Raw genomic sequence first — 24,543 nt, forward strand, 5'->3', positions numbered from 1 at the left:
ATGCATCAGCTTGGAGAATATATATATATTTTTCGTTATTACCATATTTATATCCAATCCTCTTTCCAGTGAGCTCAAGGGAACATCGTAATGATGCCTGGGCTAGAATACGGTTTAAAGCCAGAACTTGGAGTGGAAGGGAGTGACGTAGGATATTTTTTCATTCAGTCAAGGTGCGATGAATATCTCTAAGTCGATTAGTCTCATTCAAAATCCTCCAAGGAACTCTGCCTCTGACATACAGCTTGGAGAGGTCCATGGAATAGAAAGCAGAGAAGGAAGTAACGAAGCAAGTCACTTCTAGTCTTGCTAACGTAACAGCTTGGGCTGGGAGGAAAGGGGGAAAGAAATGAATTCAGGGAACCGGCAGGATCCTCAGTCCATGCGCCCACTCTGCAATTCTTTTTGGATGAGTGGCAAGACTGTGAAGGGTGGAGAAAAGAGGGTGTAGGATTTTTGGGTGAGTCCGTCTACCGCATACTCTCATTGCCTATAAAGGTAAAGGTTCCCCTCGGACATACGTGCTAGTCGTTCCCAACTCTAGGGGGCGGTGCTCATCTCCATTTCAAAGCCAAAGAGCCAGCACTGTCCAAAGATGTCTCCGTGATCATGTGGTTGGCATGACTAAATGCCAAAGGCGCACGGAACGCTGTTACCTTCCCACCAAAGGTCCCTATTTTTCTACTTGCGTTTTTTACATGCTTTCGAACTGCTAGGTTGGCAGAAGCTGGGACAAGTAACAGGAGCTCACCCCCATTACACGGCGCTAGGGATTCGAACCGCTGAACTGCCGACCTTTTGATCGACAAGCTCAGTGTCTTAGCCACTAAGCCACCGCATCCCTCTCATTGCCTATAATCTAGTTTTATTCATTGTTTTACCAACTTCAGTAGGAGGAGAGCAGCCAGATGCAGGGGGGGCGGAGTCAAATAAGTCATCAGCCTAGAGTCCTTACGTTGCCACAAATGGTCCAAGTTCAACCCCTCTTGAATTCCACCGACCTTTATCTGGCACCAGTTTAATGCTGACACTTAGTTGACTAGATTCTTGTGATCCATTAATTGGAACTTAATGGGTGGCCCCAATTCTTCCCATTGGAAAACTCCCTCTGTTTTTCTATTCCTTCCCTTCCTCTCTTTCTCTTACATTATATTTCATTGGGTGTGGGTTTTTTCCCCCATAGTCCTAGTTTTGATTCCTTTTTCTCTCCAATATAGATCTTTCCTGCAAATCATTCATTATTATATTTTTAACCATGCAAATTATGACAGTACATTTATGTGGGTTAATTTTCCTGGGTCTCGTAAGTAGGGTTTGTTTTTAATACAGTTTGCTTTGATCTTAAAGGAGCTGCATATATTTGTTTATTTATTTATCTATTTAATTGATTCATATGGCTTCCCATCTCGCACAGGTGACTCTGAGAGGCTTAGACTAATATCTTATATTGGTTCTAATGTTGGACTGGAGGTTAAATCGTATGATGAATGGTTGAGGGTGGTAGCTATGACAAGTCTACCAAAGAAAACGATTAGGGGGATCAAGATAATTGTCTTCCAGTATTTGAGGCAGTGGTGGGTTGCCCCTGGTTCGGACCGGTTCGCAAGAATTGGTAGTAAAACCAGCGGGAGGCTCCGCCCACTGACCTGGACGTCATCAGGAAGCTTCTGCACATGCGCAGAAGAGCGCACGCATGAGCGAAGCAAGAGTGCGTGTGCGGCCCCGTTGTGAACTGGTAGTAAAGGTAAGTAGAACCCACCCCTAATTTGAGGAGTCATCACATAGAAGAAGGGATTGACTCAGAGGTGGTATTCAGCCGGTTCGGATCAGCTCGGGAGAACCGGTAGCGGTGACTGTGGGTGGGGGTGGGCCCGCCCCGCCCGGGCCCGCCCAGACATAATGCTGTCCTATTTAGCCATGTTTTTGAGGCCGGGCGCATGTGGGGAAGGGACATGCGCAGTGGTGGGATTCAGCCAGTTCGCACCTTTTCGGGAGAACCGGTTGTTTACTTTCTAAGCAGTTCAGAGAACCAGTTGTTGGAAGAAATCTTATTTTGTTTTTTTCCACTTTACAGGGCTAATCCTGTAAGGAAGGCAGGAAGGAAACATTCTGCTGGTGTTTCTAACCTAATCTTTCTTGCCGCGCTTACAGAAACTGCCTCTCCGGTTAACCCTTATTACATTGTAACAGCTAAGGCAAAGAGCCCAGTGACGTGAGTGACGTTGAGTTGGCCATGCCTACATGGTCACATGACTACCGAGCCACGCCTACCCAGCTGGTTGTTAGGGTAGAGAACTGGTTGTTAAATTATTTGAATCCCACCACTGGACACGTATGAGCAAAGTGCATGCACGGAAGGCCGGGCACATGCACAGAAGGCGAACTGGTGGTAAGAATATGTGAAACCCACCCCTGGATTGACTTATTCTCCAAAGCACCTGAGGACCAGACAAGAAGTAATGGGTGGAAGCTTGTTAAAGAGAGATCCAACCTAGAAGTAATTTCCTAACAGCGAGAACAATTAATCAGTGGAACAGCTTGCTTTCAGAAATTGTGGGTGCTCCATCACTAGAGGTTTTCAAAAATAGACCGGACAATCATTTGTCTGGGATGCAATAAAGGTTTCCTGCCTTGAGCAGGGAGTTGGACTAGAAGACCTCTGAGATCCCTTCCAGCCCTATGATTCTATCTTCTATCTTCTGTGTTCTAGAGCTGTGTTTCTCAACCTTGAAGAGCTGTGGACTTCAACTCCCAGAATTCCGGCTAAGGAATTCTGGGAGCTGAAGTCCAGACATCTTCAAGCTGTCACCTAAGATACCGTGTGTGTGTGTGTGTGTGTGTGTGTGTGAGAGAGAGAGAGAGAGAGAGAGAGAGAGAGAGAGAGAGAGAGAGGGAGGGAGGGAAGGATGGAGGGAGGGAGGGAGAGGGAGAGATCTAAGATATCTCAGACAGCAACCATTCACAAACACGATGGTAATAGGACAACAAAACCTTCCATGTGAAACTGATTAAGGTCTGGTCAGTTTCAGGAAGCAGAGGTTTTAATTCAATAACCGAGATCACAGAGCTGAGCTTGTTATCTAGCTGTTGCACTTTTTAGGGAAGTGCTGTGCTTAAGCTATCTCTTCATCCTACAAGGGGCCAAAAAATGTTTTAAAAACAGGTCAGGCACGCACTCAATAAGATAACTGTATCTGAATGACAGGGCACAACCAGCAATCTTCACAGCATCTCTCTCTCTCTCTGTGTCTCTGTCTCCCTCTCCCTCTCTAATTCTCTCTCTCTCTCTCTCTCTCTCTCTCTCTCTCTCTCACACACACACACACACACACACACACACACACACACACATACACTCAAGGTTTGCTTAGTGACCATGTCACTTACGGATCATTTCACTGCAAGCAATTGCAGCCACTAAATGAGTTCTACCAGTATGGTGGCCATAGCAGCCCAGTCGAAAGCTGGCTCCTTTGTACACACAATATCAGCACGGCCACAAAATTCACACTGGTATGACTTTTATTGACTATTTTTGAATCCCCTGTGGATACTGGATATTGCCGCATTCATCGTAGAAAGCAATGATTTTTAATGGAATTTTATTTGATGAGTGGCGAAAAGAATATCCCGGGTTTCAAATTAAATTTTATTTGCTTTCTCATACGGGTTTTCTAGATGTTCCTGCTGAAATATTCGTTATGCTAGTTCGTGGCCAAAGGGCCTGCTTTAATATAACGTGGTTTCATTAAAAGTCATATTGTTTATCCAGAAGCTAATGCTGTCAGTATCTATTGATTCATAGCGAAGGTAATTTTGTATTTTTTGATAGCGAGTCAAGAAACATTAAAGCGGCTGTTACTTCTTATGACTTCAAAGGAAATATATGACAACGTGTTCGGTATTTGTCAGAATATACACTGATAGGCAAAGAACAGGAATAAAGTTTTTTAAAAGCAAAATTCTGATTTTGGGGCAGAAACTGCTTTGTTAAGTTATAGCAACCAATTTGCTGTCACGCTGATTACTTGTGAAATGTAAACTTCTATTAGCAATAATAGCAATAGCACTTTAGACTTATATACCGCTTCACAGTGCTTCACAGCCCTCTCTAAGCGGTTTACAGAGTCAGCCTATTGCCGCCAACAATCTGGGTCCTTATTTTACCGACCACGGAAGGATGGAAGGCTGAGTCAACCTTGAGCCCCATCAGGATCGAACTCCAGGCAGTGGGCAGAGTCAACCTGCAATACCCACTGCACCACCAGGAAGGAGAATGAAAAAGGGAAGAAGGAAAGAAGGAAGGGAGGGAGGGAGGGAGGGAGGAGCAATAGCACTTAGACTTATATACCGCTTCACAGTGCTTTATAGCCCTCTCTAAGCGGTTTATAGAGTCAGCCTATTGCCGTCAACAATCTGAGTCCTTATTTTACCGACCACGGAAGGTAAAATTATTTTATTTTTATTTCTACTTTTAAACAAACAACAATAGAGCCTTGGTAGTACAGTGGTCTAAAGCACCCTGTTATTAACATAGCTGCCTGCAATTACTGCAGGTTCGAATCTTACTAGGCTCAAGGTTGACTCAGCCTTCCATCCTTTCTAAGGTAGGTTAAATGAGGACCCAGTTTGTGGGGGCAATAAGCTGACTTCGTATAAATATACAAAAAAGGATGAAGGCTATTGCTGAGCACATTGTAAGCCGCCCTGAGTCTCTGAGAAGGGCGGCATATAAATCAAATTAAAATAAATAAATAAATAAATAAATAGGGTCATCTTAACAGCATATAAATCAAATTAAAAAAAAATATTTCTCCTAAAAGTTATACTTCTAACTTTTGTATTTTTTCTCTCCATGAATTCTTTCCATGACCTAAAGCTACCTGCTATCTACAAACACCTCTTGCCAAATCGATATTAAAGAACTACAACCAGTAGTGGGATTCAAATAATTTAACAACCGGTTCTCTGCCCTAATGACCGGCTGAATGGGTGTGGCCATGATGGGCATGGCCAAGGGGTGTGTTGTGACTCCGACCCCTGAGCCCGTCTTATCGGAGGGAGAAGACTCCGAAAGTGAAGGAGAGGAGTTGGCAAGGCCTCCCCCTCCAGGACCCTCCTCTCTGGCAATGCCTCACGTGTCTTCCGCAGGAGAAGAGATAGACCAGGAGCCAGGCATTTCCGAGCAGCTGCAGTTAGACAGTGACGGAGATAAGTCTTGGCTGGATCCCTGACAGCGTCGGAAAGACAAGCGCACACAGCAGAGAAGGAGGCGTGCCAGAGATTAAGCTGAGTCACTGGACCACACACCACACAGGGGATAAAAGGGGGTGTGGTGGCCATTCAGGCTTTGTGACGGACAAAACTGAAAGCTAGCAAGTCATTCTGTATTTCTGGAACTTTGTTATGTGCTCTGCTTGGACTGATTTTTTGGACTGGACTTGACTATTCTTTGGCTTTTGTGGACTTTTATGTTTTCGGTCGGAGGAGATAAACCTCCCTTTGTAAGTAAAAACTATTGACAAGCAGCCACTGGGTTGCTGCCAATTCTGTTATCAAAGGAAATTCTTGTCTGTTGGTTTATTTTAACTCTTGGTCGACTGCTGGTGTGCGTGTGTGAGACGGGGACAGAACAGGGTGTAACAGGCAGTACTCGGCCTCCTGCACCCCCCCTGGGAGCAAAAATGGGCCACAATGAGGGCGTGCCGCCCCCCCCGTGCCCCGTTTTGAGCCTAGTAGGCCTCTCTGCAGCCTCCTGGGAGCAAAAACAGGCCTCGGGGGCCCGTGCCCCATTTTGGGCCTAGGTGGCCTCTCTGCAGCCTCCTGGGAACAAAAATGGGCCTTGGGGGCCGTGCCACATCCTCCTGTGCCCCATTTTAGGCCTAGTAGGCCTCCTTGCAACCTCCTGGGAGCAGAAACTGGCTGGGGGGGGGCCACGCCGCACCCCCCCATGCCCCATTTTGGGCTTAGTAGGCTTCCCTGCACTTACCTGGGAGCCAAAACAGGGCACGTGGGGACTCCTGAAAGGGGAGGGGAGGAGAGGGGCCAGCCAGCAATTTAACTACCGGTTCGCCCGAACTGCCCCAAACCGGCTTAATCCCAACACTGACTATAATAGGTCATACCTACCACTGGATTCCACATCAACTTCAGTTTCCAAGTACCCTTGCTTTCAAAAACCGGTGTTAATTTATTTATTTAGCTTGATATGGCCACTCATCTCAACTGCATAGACTCTGGAGGGTAAACTGTAGCACAAATTTCTTTCTTTCTTTCTTTCTTTCTTTCTTTCTTTCTTTCTTTCTTTCTTTCTTTCTTTCTTTCTTTCTTTCTTTCTTTCCTTCCTTCTTTCTTTCTTTCTTTCTTTCTTTCTTTCTTTCTTTCTTTCTTGATTAAGTTAGAGAGCAGTTAAAAGTTTTTTGGTTGCATAGAATGTAATATTTTAGGCGGAGGGAATCTCTTGCACACTGAGTATCATATTACTAAAATATGTTGATACTATAAATACAAACCATGACTGAAAGAAAGTAATATCTATCTGGATCACTTCAGCCGGTATGGGATAAATTTAAAAAAAACAAAAAAATATGATGTTGCAATTGGCTTTGGAAAAATAAGAACCAGGAGGCTGTTCAGCAAATTAGGATCGCTCATTATCGTAAGCCAAGTTACAGCCTCTCAGAAATAATGAACCTCCCCACAGAATGCTAACTATAAAGAGAAAACTTTGTACGCCTTTCTAAAGTTCTCGGAAAAAGATGGTCTCGCTTGGGATAAATAAAACTTCAGTTTATTAGTTGAAGAATTTGATTTTCATTTGAATAATTATAGTGATAAATCTTAGCTAAATCTTATCTAAATAATATGGATTTCTATATACATATAAGAACATTTAAAAATGTGTGTGTGTGAGATAGAGAGAGAGAGATAGACAGAAAGACAGAGATAGATGGATGGATGGATGGATAGACAGACATACAGAAAGACAGATACATTAATGTATACATAATTGTTTATAACTATTAATTGTTTATAATTATAATTTATATATAATTACAATTGTCGTCGTAAGTTAAGGACTACTGATAATATTATTATGGCTTGTTATATTTCTAATGGAGTTTTTAAATGTATTTTCATTCTTACTGTTACCTTACTTAATACCTGAAAACTGCAGAAAGTCCCAAAGACTTGAGGTGATAGATAACTGTGTAAATAAACAAATTTGTAGCTATTATGAAATTAGAACTGTAAAGTAAAAGTATTTATTGATGCTATCTACTACAATGTTTCTGAAACTTGCTACTTAGGATGTGTGCACTTAAAGCTGCCAAGGTGGAAAAAAACTAATTACCATATTTTTCGGACTATAAAATGTACCGGAGTATAAGACTCACCTACCTTTTTTGGTGAGGAAAAGAAGAAAAAGAAATCTCCCTCTGCCTCTGAGCAATTTTGCCTCGTTGCAGTAAACAGCAAACAGCCTGCTTTACTTTCAGTTTCGTTTTCAGCATAGCTTGATTAGCACAAGAAAAAAAAAATCTGCTGCAGCAATTTACCTCTTTGCAGCAAGCAGCAGAACCCTGCGCAAAACAGCTGAGAGCAAATCAGCTGAGAGTCGGGAGGCCATCCAATCAACTTGTGCTAATTAGGGCAGGGCAAGGCGGGGCTATATTCGGTGTATAAGACGCACCTAAATTTTCACCCCCTTTTAGGGGGGAAAAAGATGCGCCTTATACTCCGAAAAATATGGTACTAACAGATCAATGTTTTTATTTATTTATTTATTTGGTTCTATTTATATGCCGCCCTTCTCTGGAGGAAGGAAGAAAGGATGGAAGGCTGAGTCAACCTTGAGCCTGGTGAGATTTGAACTTGCAGTTTTCTTGCAGACGTAACATCATCAGCAATTGTAAAGAGTGGAGTTTGCTGTTTATTTATTTATTTATTGGTTCGATTTATATGCCGCCCTTTTCTGGAGACTCAGGGCGGCTTATAATGCGTTAAGCAATAGCCTTCATACTTTTGTATATACCTGCTTAGTAGGGCTTTTGCTCCCTCCCCAAGCGGTGTTCTTTTTTATACAAAGTCAGCTTATTGCCCCCACAAACTGGGTCCTCATTTTACCTCGAAAGGATGGAGGGCTGAGTCAACCTTGAGCCTGGTGAGATTTGAACTTGCAGTAATTGCAGGCAGCTGGTGCTACTTAACAGCGCTTTAGTCTGCTGAGCCACCAAGGCTCCTAATTTAGGTTTTCCTAATTTAGGCAATATATGTTGCCTTCAATTCTCAGAATTCTCACCAATGGCCATTATTCGCTGGGGAATTCTGGGAGTTGAACTCAATACATCTGGAAGTTTTTAGGTTGGAAAATATTCATCTCAATCACTAACGGTCTCATTCTAAAATATTATTCATAGATTCCAGGGGAATGAACATTTATATACTTCAAAGGATTTTTTTTCTCCCTTTATCGTTAAGTATATTAAACCAAACTTAGCAAAGCCATTAACTTTACAATTTTCACTCTCGGCATCCTTATAACTGATTCAGAAAGTTGATTGCAGTGGGGGAATTTACCAAGTAGAATTGAAAATCTGAAAGTTGCTGACCGACGTCACTTTGGACCCTATTCGCAATTTAATTAACTGTTAACAGATTCTTCCAGCTTTGACGCTCTGCGGATATTTTATCTCCTGTTAATTAGTAATTATGCACTGGCAAAAGAACAGGATTTCTTTCCAATTATTCCAGAACTCTGTGATTATTTAAACTTGGTTTAATTAGCAGTAGAGAGCTGGTACATCTTCTGGGTAACTTGTGTTTGATAATAATCCCTATTAAAGTATACATGGAGGTTTTGACTTGTAACTGAAAAATGGCAGTTCAAAGTGCATTAGATACAGCACCAGGCAAAGGGGGTGGGGGACCTATTAAAATTTTCCTCAAATGTTGTAATGAGAAAGCCCAGGGTAATTTTCTTCCCTCCACTTGACCATCTGTTTGGTTTCTGGCATGGATGGGGTCCCTGGTGGGAACGGAGGGTCCTAAAGCCCATTTGGTTTGTCACAAACGAGGGAAGTGAAGCAATTTCAATCATTTATAGAGAAACGGTATTGAAACGGTACAGTCTAAACTTTATCTAAATCAGGGGTGTCAAACTCTAAGGCCTGGGAGCTGGATCCGGCCTGCAGGGTGCTTAGATCTGAGCCGCGGGGTTGTCCTGGAAACAGTGAAGGACCGGCTTGCGGTGCCCCTGCCAGTGAAAACGGAGATTGGGAGGGCTGCACGCGGCCCTCCCGGGCTCTGTTTTCACTGGCAGAGGGTTGCAGGAGGCCGTCGCAGCTGAAAACGGAGCTCACAAGCCCGTTTTCGCTGGCAGAGTGCTCGGGCCACCACAGGTGCCCCCAACATGAGTGATGTCAAGCTGGCCATGCCCACCCTGACCACACCCACCACAGCCCCCCCCTCCGAGGTCAGACACAACCCTGATGCGGCCCTCAATGAAATCAAGTTTGACACTCCTGTCTACCATCCCTACCTGTCCTACTGTCCCCGTTTATTCGTATCCTTACCCTGTATTCATAATCATGTTTATACTTATATCTGTCAGTTCACACCCCCACTGGCAGTTAAAAGGAAGAAACAGCTGCGATCACACATTGCTCCTAGAAGCACGAAGCCGAAAACACTAGCCTGAAGATGACGAATGAGACTTCGTTGAAACGTCGCCAAGACACTTCCAATTTTACGCGGGAGAAAACCCAAACAACCAAAGACCCACATACAAACAGCCACGAAAACCTCAGAAAACTTATATCTGTTATCTTATACGTATTTGACAAATAAATAAAATAAATCTAAATGCTGCAACTGAGGGCAGCTCTTGCTGAGTAGAAGATGTAGAAAAAAGCACAGCAGACTCAGTCCACACAAATGCAGCTATAAGGAGCACCCAAACACACACATACCTTCACAACAGTTCGATAGTAGTACAGGTAATCCTCGAATTACAACAGTTCATTTAGTGACTTTTTCATACTAACAAGCATCATGACATCCCCACGGTCACGTGATCAGAATTCAGACACTCGGCAACGGATTCATACGTATGACGGTTGCACCGTGTCCCAGGGTCATGTGATTTCCCCTTTTGCGACCTTGTGATGAGCAAAGTCAATGGGGAAGCCAGATTCACTTAACAACCAGGTTAACTAACTTAATTCACTGCAGTGATTCACTTAACAACTGTGGCAAGGAAGGTCGTAGAATGGGACAAAACTCACTTAACAACTGTCTCACTCGGCAACAGAAATCTGGGGCTCAATTGTGGCCGTAAGCCAAGGACTACCTGTACTGTAGTAGATAATATTCCTTTTTTTAAAAAAATGTAATGATTTTCCATTCTATTCAGATGCAGTTTTTAGTGGCTACATGAATAGCATTTCACGCTTCGCATGCTAAGGCCTATGGACCTTTCCCAACATTTCCCCTGATTTTGGCATCCTCCAGATGTGAGTATTTCAATGCTCCAGATTTCCAGATGTTGTGGCCCGTCAGCGGCTTGTGCAGCTAATAGCTGATTCCGACAGCGAGGAGGCTGGTGTGGTGCTATGCCAGCAGCCTCTGCAGCTGGCACTCGAGTCGGACAATGAGGAGGCTGGAGAAGATGTGGTGCCAGAGGCAGGGATTCAGCCAGGGCCTTCAGAACCTCCAGAAGCTCCCATAAGTGAAGAGGACGAAGAGGAGGAGCCTCTTCTTGATGCACGGGCGCGCAGAGCTGCCAAAAGGCAAGAGTGGCTCCTCAGGAGGAGGTCTCCTCGAGAGTAAGGCTTGGGGCTAATTGGCCACTCCCTTAGCCTGTTTAAGGAAGAACGCCGACTGAGGCAATTTGCAGGGAACAACATCATTCATTCCTTTGTGTCTTGGTCTTGCTTATCTTACCAGTTTCCTGCAAATTGCTTCTGGGCATTCTGCCAACCACAGTAAGCTTTCAGTTATTATTCTTTGAATTCTTGGCAGCTGTTAATGCAGTTAATTAACAACCGTTATTTGAAAAAGACTGATTTAATTTAGTAAACTAAGGTTTGTACAGACTTTGTGTGTGCTGCGTTCTTTGGGGTCCGTAGCTGGAGCAGAACACCAGAGAAGTTCCCAGGCTCTTCTGGGGGTGGGGGGTTCAAGTTCCACCTGATTTTATTTTCAAGGATGTGTAAAATTAAAAATAGCATCATGGGAAGCCATCACGCCGAAAAGCTCGGGGAAAATTTCAAGCATTTTCTTTATTTCCAAGGATGCTTTCTGGATCACAATAGACATTCTTAGAAAAATCAACCCATCGTCCGTTGCTGCTCAGAAATATCCTTTAAATACACCATGAGATGAGGCAGCAGTTTCTTCTTTCTTCCTGGTCAATTCCTCGTCTTTCGTGATAGTATACTTGTACGCACACTTATGAATTATTATTTTAGATCAACGTCGGCCTAGCAATTGATTTCCATTAGTTTATTCTTTTTAAAAGTTGCCACGCTGCATCCTTAGTTGACCTCTGGCAAAATGTAGTATTTGAAATGTTGATTGATTTTTGGATTGATCTATGTCCACCCCGGGCCCGTTATCCAAAGCAATCCTGCTATCACCATAGCATCCAACATTATTTACCTCTTCATACCTTACATTTTGCTGATGGTTCTGGATGTATTACACAGCATATGAACCATATATAATCTGAATAATTTGGAGCATCATTTAGTCCTTGATTTATGAGTGGTCGCTTAATGACCTCTGGAAGTCACAATAGCCTCACAATGGGTGGTTTATGGCCCATGTAATCTCAATGATTTGGAGCGGCCATATAGTCCTTGACTTATGACTGGTCATTTAATGACCTTTCCCAGTCACAATAGCCTCACAATAGGTGGTTTACGGCCTACAAAGCACTTTCAGATGTCATAAAACATGAGAGAGAGAGAGAGAGAGACAGAGACAGAGACAGAGACAGAGACAGAGACAGAGATGGAGAGAGACAGAGAGAGACAGAGAGAGAGAAAGAGAGACAGACAGAGACAGACAGAGACAGACAGACAGACAGACAGAGAGAGAGAGAGAGATGGAGAAAGACAGAGACAGACAGACAGACACAGACACAGAGAGAGACAGAGAGAGACAGAGAGAGAAAGAGAGTCAGAGAGAGAGACAGAGAAAGACAGAGACAGACAGACAGAGAGAGAGAGATGGAGAAAAACAGAGACAGACAGACAGACACAGAGACAGAGAGAGACAGAGAGAGAGACAGAGAGACAGAGAGAGAAAGAGAGTCAGAGAGAGAGACGGAGAAAGACAGAGACAGACAGAGACAGAGACAGAAAGAGACAGAGATAGAGACAGAGAGACAGAGAGAGAGACACACAGAGAGAGAGATATGAAGAAAGACAGACAGACAGAGACAGACAGAGAGAGAGAGAGAGAGAGAGAGAGACAGACAGAGAGAGACAGAGAGAAAGAGACAGAGAGAGACAGAAACAGAGAAAGAGACAGAGAGAGAAAGAGTCAGAAAGAGAGAGACGGAGAAAGACAGAGACAGACAGAGAGACAGAGAGACAGAGGCAGAGAGAGACAGAGAGACAGAGACAGAGAGACCCAGAGAGAGAGAGATATGGAGAAAGACAGACAGACACAGAGACACAGAGAGACAGAGAGAGACAGATAGACACAGAGAGACAAAGACAAAGAGAGAGAGATGGAGAAAGACAGAGAGACAGAGACAGACAGAGAGAGAGACAGAGAGAGGGGGGATGGGGAGAGAGATGGGGAGAGAGAGAGAGAGAGAAAGAGAGAAAGAAAGAGAAAGAGAGAAAGAGAATAACATGAATGTATTTCAAGCTCTTTACAACTGTTTCACATTTACAACCAGTTGTTAAATGCCCTGCGGTCTCTCTTTGCAAATTTCTCCAGGCTTCCCCAGAAAGTCAATGGGGAAGCCGGCAGGGAAAGTTACAAGTGGAACGGATATTGGATTTGAACTCCTTTCTCCCACTACACTGAGGGGTTTTCCTTCCCCTCCCTGCAGCTGGAGAAACTGATCTCAAATCTGGTGAAAACACTAGTTAATGCCAACGTCAGACGTGCTACAGAGCAGGATCCTCAACAGTACTCATTTGTCGCAAATGGACAGATGGCATTTCCTTGAGAACGGGGGTCTTTTAGATACCCCAAAGCCAAACCCTTATAGGAAGTGACCATGCTGGCGGTAATGATAACCTATATTGGATGGCTTCAGACATGATGCTAAGCCAAAAAGAAATAACCTTCACAAGATATATCTCTCTAGTTCTTTCTTGTCTGCCTATTAAGTTTGCATTGCTTATTAACCCATGCCTGCTTAAATTACAAAAGCAATGGACAACTTATTTCCTTGATCCCCAGTTAGGCCATGATTTAAATGCTCTTTGCCATCTGAATGTTTTGACATATAATTTTAATTACGTTACCTTTATTATTGTATGTCTTAACCTGTGTTCGCCGCCCTGAGTCCTTAGGGAGAAGGGCGGCATATAAATTTTTGGAAATAAATAAATAAATATAATGAACATTTCAGGGACACAACTGCGGTGCCAAATAGCTATTAGGATGAGTTTTCCATTGATGAGAATAGCAGCATAGAAGTGGGTTTATAAAATCTGCCAACCATTAGATGGCAGCAGAGAGAGTTTTCTTCATCTCTTGGCTGCCATCAAGTGGTTATCGGAATTGCTGCAATCCAGACAGTATTCTATTCTGTACAGAGAATTATTCCTCCACCTGTGTTTGGTAAAAGTGGAAATTCTCTAAAATAAAATAAAGGAAAGTGAGTACTGTTAGATCAATTATCATACGCTCGACTCCGCTAGGCTGCCGGTGCAGATTCCCGGGAAAATAAAACAGTCAACACGCAGTAAAGCAAATCCGATTTATTTTCGTGCTACTCCACAGCTTATAGTCAACGCCAAATCGATAAGACGAACAAAGTCTGCGCTGAGGGTGTCCGCCATTCAGTGCCTCTTTATAGTTCCGCCCTGCTCTAACGGCCAGGTGTGTGTCTTCCTAAGCATATCCAGCTGATGGGCGTTTATTTCGAATCTGCCGCCAATGCTGTCAGCATGGTCGCGGGTGGTGACATCATCGGTCTACCCCACACTAATCAGAGGCACGGCTATGCTGCCGACAATCTCTACTCCACACCCAACACGATTCCTTCTATTCCCACCACCAGTGAGTTAATGGCCTACCTGTAATTAGCCTATCCCTATCACCTTCACCCGTGCCCATCAAACCCCCCTCCCGCATTGTCTGTTTGACGTAGGTGACATGATGGCCTTCCGTCAGGTCATCAAGGTGTTGTTGTGGCCCGTATGCGGCCTGTGCAGCTAGTAGCTGATTCAGACAGCGAGGAGGCTGGTGTGGTGCTGCGCCAGCATCCTGTGCAGCTGGCACTCCAGTCGGACAATAAGGAGGCTGGAGAAGATGTGGTTCAGAGGTGGGGATTCAGCCAGGGCCTTCAGAACCTCCAGAAGCTCCCTTAAGTGAAGAGGACGAAGAGGAGGAGCCTCTTCTCGATGCACAGGCACGTAGAGCTGCCAAAAGGCAGGAGTGGCTCCTCAGGAGGAGGTCGCCTCAAGAGTAAGGCTTGGGGCTAATTGGCCACTCCCTTAGCCTATTTAAAGAGGAACGCCGACTGAAGTAATTTGCAGGGAACAACTTAGTTCACATACCTTCGTGTCTTGTCTTGCTTATCTTATCAGCTTCCTGCAAATTGCTTCTGGGCATTCTGCCAACCATAGTAAGTTATTATCTTTTGAATTCTTGGCGGCTGTTAATGCAATTAATTAACAGCTGCTGTTGTAAAAGAGTGGTTTATTCAGTAAATTAAGGTTTGAACGGACTTTGTGTGTGCTGCGTTCTTTGGGGTCCATAGCTGGGGCAGAACAGATATTGAGGGTTTCTTGACGCTCGACACATACTTTTAAAACTCATTCCAAGGAAAAAAGATTGGACTCACCAAATCCAAATGCACTGGACCCGCCAATGCTCTGCGAAGTCTGAACACTGGTAGATGTATAAAGTCCCGTGACCAATATGCCATCAAAAAAGGTGCTTGTTGAAATAGTCACTGAAAGGGAAAAATATATATTTTAATATCCTGCAGTATTTTTTTTTAAACAAATAAACAAAAGCAACCCTCATTTTCAAAAGAACAATTCCCCCAGCCTTCTTTGGACTCAGATCAATCGAATCATTTTATTTATTGATGTGTTTAATCAATTTATATAGCCAGCCATTTTGCGATTGTGACTCAGGGTGGCTAACAACATGTGGAAACAATAAAACCAATATTTTTGATGTTATATATGCTGACAGCAGCAAGAATACTCTTGCGCATAAAAATGGAAGAATACTGTGATTCCCACATGGACGAATAGCTGCAACAGCATCTCAGAATTGACTGCTTCGATTAAAGGAAAGAACACAATTAATTTTGTTTCTACTTGGAAACCGCTGTTGGACTTTGTGCTCGGGGTGGAAAGAAAATGAAACTTTGATTTTGGGTTTTGCTGATTAGATGGGTTTGTTGTTATAGAAATGGCCAGTATATATTATTATGTAAAAATAAAAAGTTCAGGTTGAATATTATCTTATTCTACTGCGCCAAAAGGAGTTGGAAGTTAATACTTTTCTTTTTCTTTTCCTCTTTATCCTACACTTTTCTCTTTTCCCCTTTTCCTCCCTTGTTTTCATTTTTTCTTTGAACTTCTGTATTTTATATTTTGATCAACTAATAAAATACCAAAGGATCATAATAATAAAACCAATATTGAGGGTGAAGGTTCATTCTACCGTGTTTCCCCAAAAATAAGATCCAACCAGGAAAATAAGCCCTAGCATGATTTTTCAGGATGCTCATAATGCAAGTAATACCCCAAAAATAAGCCCCAGTTAAGATAGTCAGCTAGACGGACGCATTTTAATACAGTATTTCCCTGAAATTAAGACCTAATTGGAAAATAAGCACTAATACATCTTTTGGAGCAAAAATTCTTTCGGAGAGACATGATATTCTATTCGGCACTATTGCAAAAACCAATATTAGCAGGGAGGGAATCTTACGATGCTCACCAAGAATCAAGCCAGATAAAATAGATGACAAAGAGGCCAAAGAGCCTTCTGACTTCCAAACAGATCCTGTCTTCAAATCTAATCTCAGAAGGTATGGTGTTCCAGACGGAAGGAGCTGTGACAGAAAAGGCTCATTTCCAGAGTCCTATATAATGACGTTTTTTCATTGAAGGGATCCAGAACGTGTGTCTCCACTGAGGTGGGTTTCAGCAGGTTCTGACCAGTTCTGGAGAACCGGTAGCAGAAATTTTGAGTAGTTTGGAGAACCGGTAGTAAAAATTCTGACTGGCCCCGCCCCATCTATTCTCTCCTCCCAAGTCCCAGCTGATTGGAAGGAAATGGGGATTTTGCAGTAACCTTCCCCTGGAGTGGGGTGGGAATGGATATTTTACAGTATCCTTCCCCTGCCACGCTCACCAAGCCACATCCACAGAACCAGTAGTAAAAAATGTTGAAACCCACCACTGATCTAGTGGGACTAGTAGAAAGAATCAGGGAGAGGCGATCCTGCAAATAACCGGATCCCGTCTCATGAAGGACAACAGGTCCATGAATCTCACTCAGCAGCCTAGTGGGAACTAATGAAACTAGCAGAGCAATAGTGTGACATGGGTGTGCCTGTAATTCCCTGTTATGACCCTATCTTGCACCACTGTGTGGATGAGTCATATGTCACAAAGTACCTACGTTTCTTAGTGGCTCAATTTAAATACATCACTGATAAAGCTATGAGGAGGGAGGGAAGGAGATCCTATGACCCTAGAGCAGTGGTGGGTTGCCCCCGGTTCGCACCGGTTCTATAGAACCGGTAGTAAAACCGGGAAGAGGCCCCGCCCACTGATCCTGACGTCATGAAAATGCTTCTGCGCTTGCGCAGAAGAGCGCGAGAGAGAACGAAGCAAGCACTTGTGCACAGCTCCATTGCGAACCGATAGTAAAGGTAAGTAGAACCCACCCCTGTCCTAGAGCCCTTTGATACCACAATGTAAAAAAGATGTTGAGACTCTAGAAAGAGCGCAGAGAAGAGCAACAAAGATGATTAAGGGACTGGAAACCCGCTTTCTCCCCCCCTTCCCCCCAAAAATCCATATATTTAACAGCCCTTATGAAGCACTTATGAAGCTCTTCTATTCTTACTCCTTCTCTGTAGCTCAAAGTGGTTAACCATGAATGGTTCCTTTCCTGACTGGATACCAGGTAGCTGAGGGACAGGATTTGACATGTGGGAGAATCAGAAGAAAAGTTTTAGGAATCCCTACAGCAGCTTTTGATAAGCTTTCTGCTTTTACTGCTCAAGCCTGGAGGACAGATTGTCTATTGAATCCTTGGTAAGCATGATTGTTTGCTTGAGATGTTTCACTGCCCTACTGGGTGACATCATCAGCGCTAAGGAGTGCAGTGCGTGCTCTCTCTACCTATATACAGTAGCTTGCCCTGCCAGTATTAGTGGGATGGGGATTTCTCCCCGATAGTTCCTTCATTAGGTATTATTGATTGATTGTCTCATGTCAATTGACACACGGATATAAAGCACATTTACACACCATTCATAAGATACAACAAAAACACTACGAAGGAAATAAGAATACCCAAACACATCTCCTCCAGCAATCAATCGCCAGGTAAGCAGGGATTAACATCAAACAAGCTACAGGTAGTTCTCACTTAATGACGGGTCGCTTAGTGAACATTCAAACCAAGGGTGGGCTTCAAAAATTTTAGCAAGGGGTTGTCTGCCCGGTTGCTGGGTGGGCGTGGCCATGGTGGGCATGGCCTAGTCAGCCTCTTGCACCCACAGTAGGTGTTCTGTCCCCGTCTCACACACGCACACAAACAGTCAGCCAGGGGTTAAATAAAACTTGCAGACAATAAATTCCTTCGATAACAGGATTGGCAGCAACCCAGTAGCTGCTTGCCAAGAACTTTACTCACAGAGGGAGGTGTTCCTCCTCCGTCAGATAAACCAAAACAAATACACAAAGTCAAAGAATTGTCAAGTCCAGTCCGTATTAAATCCAAGGCAGGCAGATAACGTAGTTTCAGAGATACAATGCGACTCGCTAGTTGTTTAGTTTTGTCCGTCACAGAGCCTGAATGGCCACCACACCCCCTTTTATCCCCTGTGGGGTGTGGTCCAGTGACTCAGCTTAATCTCTGGCATGCCTCCTTTTCTGCTGCGTGCGCTTGTCTCTCTGGCGCTGGCATGGATCCAGCCAAGACTTATCTCCGTCACTGTCCGACTGTGACTGCTCAGAAATACCTGGCTCCTGGCCAATCTCTTCTCCTTCGGGAGACACCTGAGGCATTGCCAGAGAGGAGGGTCCTGGAGAGGGAGGCCTGGCCAACTCCTCTCCTTCACCTTCAGAGTCTTCTCCCTCCGATAAGACAGGCTCGGGGGTCGGAGTCACAACAGTAGGGAGGGCTTTTTGCCCTCCCCGGGCTCCAGAGGCTTTCCTCAAGCCTCCGGGAGGGCGAAAATGGCTTCTCCAGGCCCCGGGGCCCTCTGGAGGCCGGAAACGGGCCCATTTCTGGCCTTCCCAGACTTCCGGTAGGCCCATTTTTTGCCCTCCCCGAGCCTCTATGCGTGCCCTGCACTTATCTGCACCCAAAACAGGCCATGTAGGGACTCCTGGGAGGGGTAGGGTGGGAGGGGCCAGCCAGGAGTGGGATTTGGGGATTCTCTGAACTGCACAGAAACTTAACTAGAGGTTCTCCCAAACCCCTGTGAATCCCCAGCAGCCCGCCCCTGATTGAAACACATGACGGATCCCCCAAAAAATTACTTGCAACCAGATCCCAAAGTTAGGGCCACTGCAATGCCCCTCACAGTTGTTCATCCTTACGACCAACCACAGGGACACTGCCGCACTCCCCTTCCCTATCTCTCCCCCATTGGGTTCCTGTAGCTTCCCCCCACCGGGCCCCCACGAGCGTTTCCCCACCACCACTAGGTCCCCACAGGGATTGGGCCTCCTCCCCACCCCACCCCCATCATCTAACTCAGTCTCCTGATTTCAAGGTCAATAACTTAACCGCTACACCAACGTGGCTCTCCCCACCTTCCTTGTGGGTTTTCTCCCGATTTATGAAAAGGATTTGCATCTCATCTAAATACCACTCTGCAAAACATTGCTACATGGCAGTGCTTGCTTCCTGAATATTTATATTAACACGGCTGTTTGGTACTGTTAGTTGTTTCCCACAGAAGAGTGTTGAAGATGCTCTGTTATTTGAACAGCCTTAGCTAAGAATAATCAAAATGAATGTTCGCAACGGCGTTATAGATGAGTGATATTACTTTGCATTTTCTGCAACAAAGGCCTTGAACTAAGCGAATGCTAGCATCCCTGAAGTAGGTGGGCTGGGGGTGTCCTTCTGACAGATTAGAGAATTAATGAGTGCTTTGATGTCTTAAGCCTAAACAAAGGCTTACACCGTTTTTCCCCCTCCTTTTTGCAAAACAGAACAAAACCCAGAGAAACGGCATTGTAGTTGCTTGCTTCTCTCCCACGAAAAATTCGTCGGTATGATTTTTCTGGGTGCTGCAATTAAGAGATTATAGCTTTTAGCTAATACTTCTTTAGAAGCCACGACCTTCCTTAGAAACAAAATAAACCTCACAATTTACTACTCAAAAATTGTCCGGGGCCAAGAACTAGGGAACAAATCTATACAATTTATCCAAAGTTATAACTTAAGAGAAAAACTGGTATGAAGGGCATACGGAGGGCATACATATAGTTGGCATGAAACTCCATCAATCATTCCTGAAGTAGATTAATCATATTAAGTAATACATGCTGAAAGTGCCATAAAATGGAAAGAACATTGATATAAATGGTCACTATATGAATAATGGTATTTTAAGTCAAGGACCAGGGGTGCAATCCAGCAGGTTCTGACAGGTTCTGGAGAACCGGTAGCGGAAATTTTGAGTAGTTTGGAGAACCGGCAAATACCACCTCTGGCTGGCCCCAGAGTGGGGTGAGAATGGGGATTTTGCAATATCCTTCTCTCAGGAGTGGGGCGGGAATGGAGATTTTGCAATATCCTTCTCTCAGGAGTGGGGCGAGAATGGGGATTTTGCAATATCCTTCCCCCAGGAGTAGGGTGGGAATGGGGATTTTGCAATATCCTTCCCCCGGAGTGGGGCGGGAATGGGGATTTTGCAATATCCTTCCCCCGGAGTGGGGTGGGAATGGAGATTTTGCAATATCCTTCTCCCAGGAGTGGGGCGGGAATGGGGATTTTGCAATATCCTTCCCCCAGGAGTGGGGCGGGAATGGGGATTTTGCAATATCCTTCCCCCAGGAGTGGGGCGGGAATGGGGATTTTGCAATATCCTTCCCCCAGGAGTGGGGTGAGAATGGGGATTTTGCAATATCCTTCCCCCAGGAGTGGGGCGGGAATGGGGATTTTGCAATATCCTTCTCCCAGGAGTGGGGCGAGAATGGGGATTTTGCAATATCCTTCCCCAAGGAGTGGGGCGGGAATGGGGATTTTGCAATATCCTTCTCCCAGGAGTGGGGCGAGAATGGGGATTTTGCAATATCCTTCCCCAAGGAGTGGGGTGAGAATGGGTATTTTGCAATATCCTTCCCCCAGGAGTGGGGTGAGAATGGGGATTTTGCAATATCCTTCTCCTAGGAGTGGGGCGAGAATGGGGATTTTGCAATATCCTTGCCCTAGGAGTGGGGCGAGAATGGAGTTTTTTCCAATATCCTTCTCCCAGGAGTGGGGTGAGAATGGGGATTTTGCAGTATCCTTCCCCTTCCACGCCCACCAAAACACAGTCACCAAGCCACAACACGCCCACCAAGCCACGCCCACAGAACCAGTAGTTAAAAAAATGGATTTCACCACTGGCCAAGGACTATGCATAATCTTATTGTATTATGGCTTTATCTACTTCTAAACTGCCATCAGTTCATCATTTTTGGAACTGGGCATCCTTAACTAATCCAGTAAATAAATAAACACTGTAGAAACATTGGAAAAAAGTATACATGAACGCAAAGTATTTTTAAAATGAAGACATCTGTCTTCATTAGCATAATGAAATATAATGATCCCTTTAAAATGGTGTTAGTTTCCTCAAATTTTGCAAGGGTGGGGTAGGGGGGCCCATCCGAAGAACAAAACAGCGGAGCGACAAATCTGCATTTTACATTTAAGGGAGCAAAACCGACCCGTGAAAACACGATGCTAATGGCTATGCCAGTATTTCTAGTTTTGGCACAAGTTCCCAATTCTTGGGCTACTGACTTCAGTAGAAACAAATAATGAAGGTAATTTAAAAAAAAACCAAAAAACTTAAGGATAGAATGCAGCAAAAAATAAATAAATAAATAGAATAAGAAAGAGGGTTTTTTTTCCTAGACTCGTGATGGTGAACCTATGGCACGTGTGCCAGAGTTGACACGCAGCGCCCTCTCTGTGAGCACGCGAGCTGTCACCCCAGTTCAGCTCCACCGTGCATGCGTGCATGCCTCCCACCAGCCTGCTGGTCTTTGGGTCTCTGCCGCGCATACGTGGGGGGGGGAGACGAAGGACCACACGTGCCTGCACAGGGGCGGGGCGCATGCGTTGCTGTGGGCTGCATGCACAGGGGGCATGCATGCATGCATGGGGGGCAGGGCACATGCGTGCGGCCACGCGTGCATTGAATTTCGGGATTTGGGCACGTGCAAGTGCATTCACACACACACTTTGGGCACTCAGTCCGGAAAAGGTTAGCCGTCACTGTCCTAGATCAGAGATCCCCAACCTTTTGAGCACCAGAGATCGGTTCCACAGAAAACAATTTTTTTACGGACTGGGAGTGGGGGCATGGTTTCCCACGCTACCTAGGTCCCACACGTGCACAGATGAAGCTTTGCTCACTTGCGTGGACCGGTTCCTAACAGACCCCGGACCGATACCGGGCCACAGACAGGGGTTTCGAGACCCCATCCTAAACTACTCTTTTAAAAAATGCTACTAAATATTTATTGTTAAGTATGGAGGAGGTTCTTGCTTACAACTATATCCACCATCTCTTTATTCTCTTTCTAAAGGTTAGTTCAGATGAACTTCTGCTGTCAAAAATAAGGGGACTCAATAATCAGCAGGGGATGGCAAATCATGTTTTAAGAGCAGTTCCGAGGTCCAGAAATCATTTTCCATAGTTCTATAAGCAGTGATGGGATTCAAGTAATTTAACAACCGGTTCTCTGCCCTAATGATTTCTTCCCACAACCAGTTTGCCAAACTGCTCAGAAAGTTAACAACCGGTTCTCCCGAAGTGGTGCGAACTGGCTGAATCCCACCACTGTCTATAACCATAATTCATCTCAGTAAGTCTTCTTAAACAGTGGAAAATTCTACACATATGCTGACGTAACTAAAGACTTTGATGATTTAAAAGACGTAGAGGGAAATACTCTGGAAAAGTTTAAGAACTATTATTTTCTTGCTTGCTTGCTTCCTTTCTCTTCCTTCCTTCCTTCCTTCCTTCCTTCCTTCCTTCCTTCCTTCCTTCCTTCCTTCCTTCCCTCCCTCCCTCCTTCCTTCCTCCCCGCCTTCCCTCCCTCCCTCCTTCCTTCCTCCCCGCCTTCCCTCCCTCCTTCCTTCCTTCCTTCCCTCCTTCTTTCCTTCCTTCCTTCTCTTCCTTCCTTCTCTTGTTACTTTGATTTTCATGCACATACTTTCATCTTTTGAAGCAATTATAATGCAAGTTACTGCCTAAAAGAGGTGACCAACCTAACTCTGGGAAAGTGTGATATTTTTAGCAATAATTTTCAGTAGCTGACTTTGAAACCAACAAATAAAACCGTGAATTGCATTTTGTATTACCATGAATCAATCTTTTTTTTGTTATCAATGAAAACAAATAAAATCAAAGGTAAACTGCAGAGAAAGTCCTTGATCATTTACCCCTCATTAAATTCAGTGTTACCATAAAGGGCCGTACATTTAAGTAGACCTTTCAGATTAGGAAAAGAAAAACAACGAGATCGATATTAAAGATTTTCTGCTACTTACAATCTCTTACAAAACTAATTTTAACATTATGCCGGCTTCCTCGGGAGGGAAAAGAATTAAGTACCCTCAGCAGACAAAATTAAATTGTAGGCATCGTTAATGGGGCTCTTAATTAAAGAGAGAGGCAAAATGATACAAATAAAGTCGCTTTCCCTTCTACAAGTAACAAAGAGAAGGAAAAATATTCTCCATCTGAACTGTATCTTACTAATTTATTCAGGGGAAAAAAAATACTCACTACCACACCACACCACAAAAAGTTGCAGCTATTTTAAGGCTTCACCAACAGGTACAGCGAGCAACTGACTGGAAACACCTGTCAGGTTTTACTTCTGAATAATGAATCTTCTTCTCTTTACACCAAATTGGTTGAGAGTTTTATTTAACGAACACATAACTGGGGAGGAGGACGTCTGTAGAGATTCTCAGTCATCCAGGTCATGGTTGTCCCAAAGATGCTTTTTCAGGAGGCAACTGGATTTTCTGGGGTTTTTTCTTTTGAAGACGTTTCGCTTCTCATCCGAGAAGCTTTTTCAGCTCTGACAGGATAGTGGGGAATGGAAGGATTAAGGGGTGGGCTTCAAAAATTTTAGCAAGGGGTTCTCTGCCTGGTTGCTAGGTGGCCCTGGACATGGTGGGCGTGGCCTAGTCAGCCTCCTGCACTATGGTGGGGGGGGCGTTTTTGTCCTGCCTGGGTTCCGGAGGCTTTCTTCGAGCATCCGGGAGGGAAAAACGGCCTCCCCAGGCACCGGAGGCCCTCCGGAGGCCTACCAAAAGACCTGTTTCCAGCCTTCCCAAACTTCTGGTAGGCCTGTTTTTTGCCCTCCCTGAGCCTCGGCACACACCCTGCATTTATTGGCATCCAAAACGGGCTGTGTGGGGACTCCTGGGAGGGGCAGGGCAGGGTAGGCATGGCCAGCCAGGAGTGGGATGTGTGGGTTCTCCGAACTGCACAGAAACTTAGCTAGAGGTTCTTCCGAACCCCAGTGAACCCCCAGCAGCCCCACCCCTGGAAGGATTGATAGTCCTTGCAGATAGCTGGTCATTTGCAGAGGGTCCTTGAAGCACTTGGAGGTTTATCTGTGTCCTCAGGGTCACCCGAGTTGTACTCCTGGTTTTTTGCAGACTACGGGACACAGATAAACCTCCAAGTGCTTCAGGGACCCTCTAAAAGGATGCAAATTATCCTGTCAGAGCTGAAGAAGCTTCTTGGATGAGAAGTGAAACGTCTTCCAAAAAAAAAAAAAAATCCCCAAGAAAGTCCAGTTGCCTCCAGAAAAAGCACCTTTGGGAAGGAGGACATCTCCTGCATGGTGCTTTTCTCTTAAACAGCAGTACAGGTAGTCCTTAACTACCATTGGAACCAGG

At 44.6% G+C, this 24,543-nt stretch overlaps 1 protein-coding gene across 3 annotated transcripts in view; it reads right to left on the reverse strand.

Moving 5' to 3' along the window:
* Positions 1–24,543, reverse strand: part of RELN (reelin) — a 382,634-nt gene that overhangs the window by 301,647 nt on the left and 56,444 nt on the right. For all 3 annotated transcript variants that reach the window (XM_060692666.2, XM_060692664.2, XM_060692665.2), the window contains exon 2: positions 15,038–15,148. In XM_060692666.2, the coding sequence (XP_060548649.2) occupies positions 15,038–15,148 (111 nt within the window). The remainder of the gene's footprint in view (positions 1–15,037; positions 15,149–24,543) is intronic.

This window comes from Pantherophis guttatus, chromosome 7 (genome assembly GCF_059756535.1).
Source record: "Pantherophis guttatus breed Tessera chromosome 7, ASM5975653v1, whole genome shotgun sequence".
In the NCBI taxonomy this organism is placed as follows: domain Eukaryota; kingdom Metazoa; phylum Chordata; class Lepidosauria; order Squamata; family Colubridae; genus Pantherophis; species Pantherophis guttatus.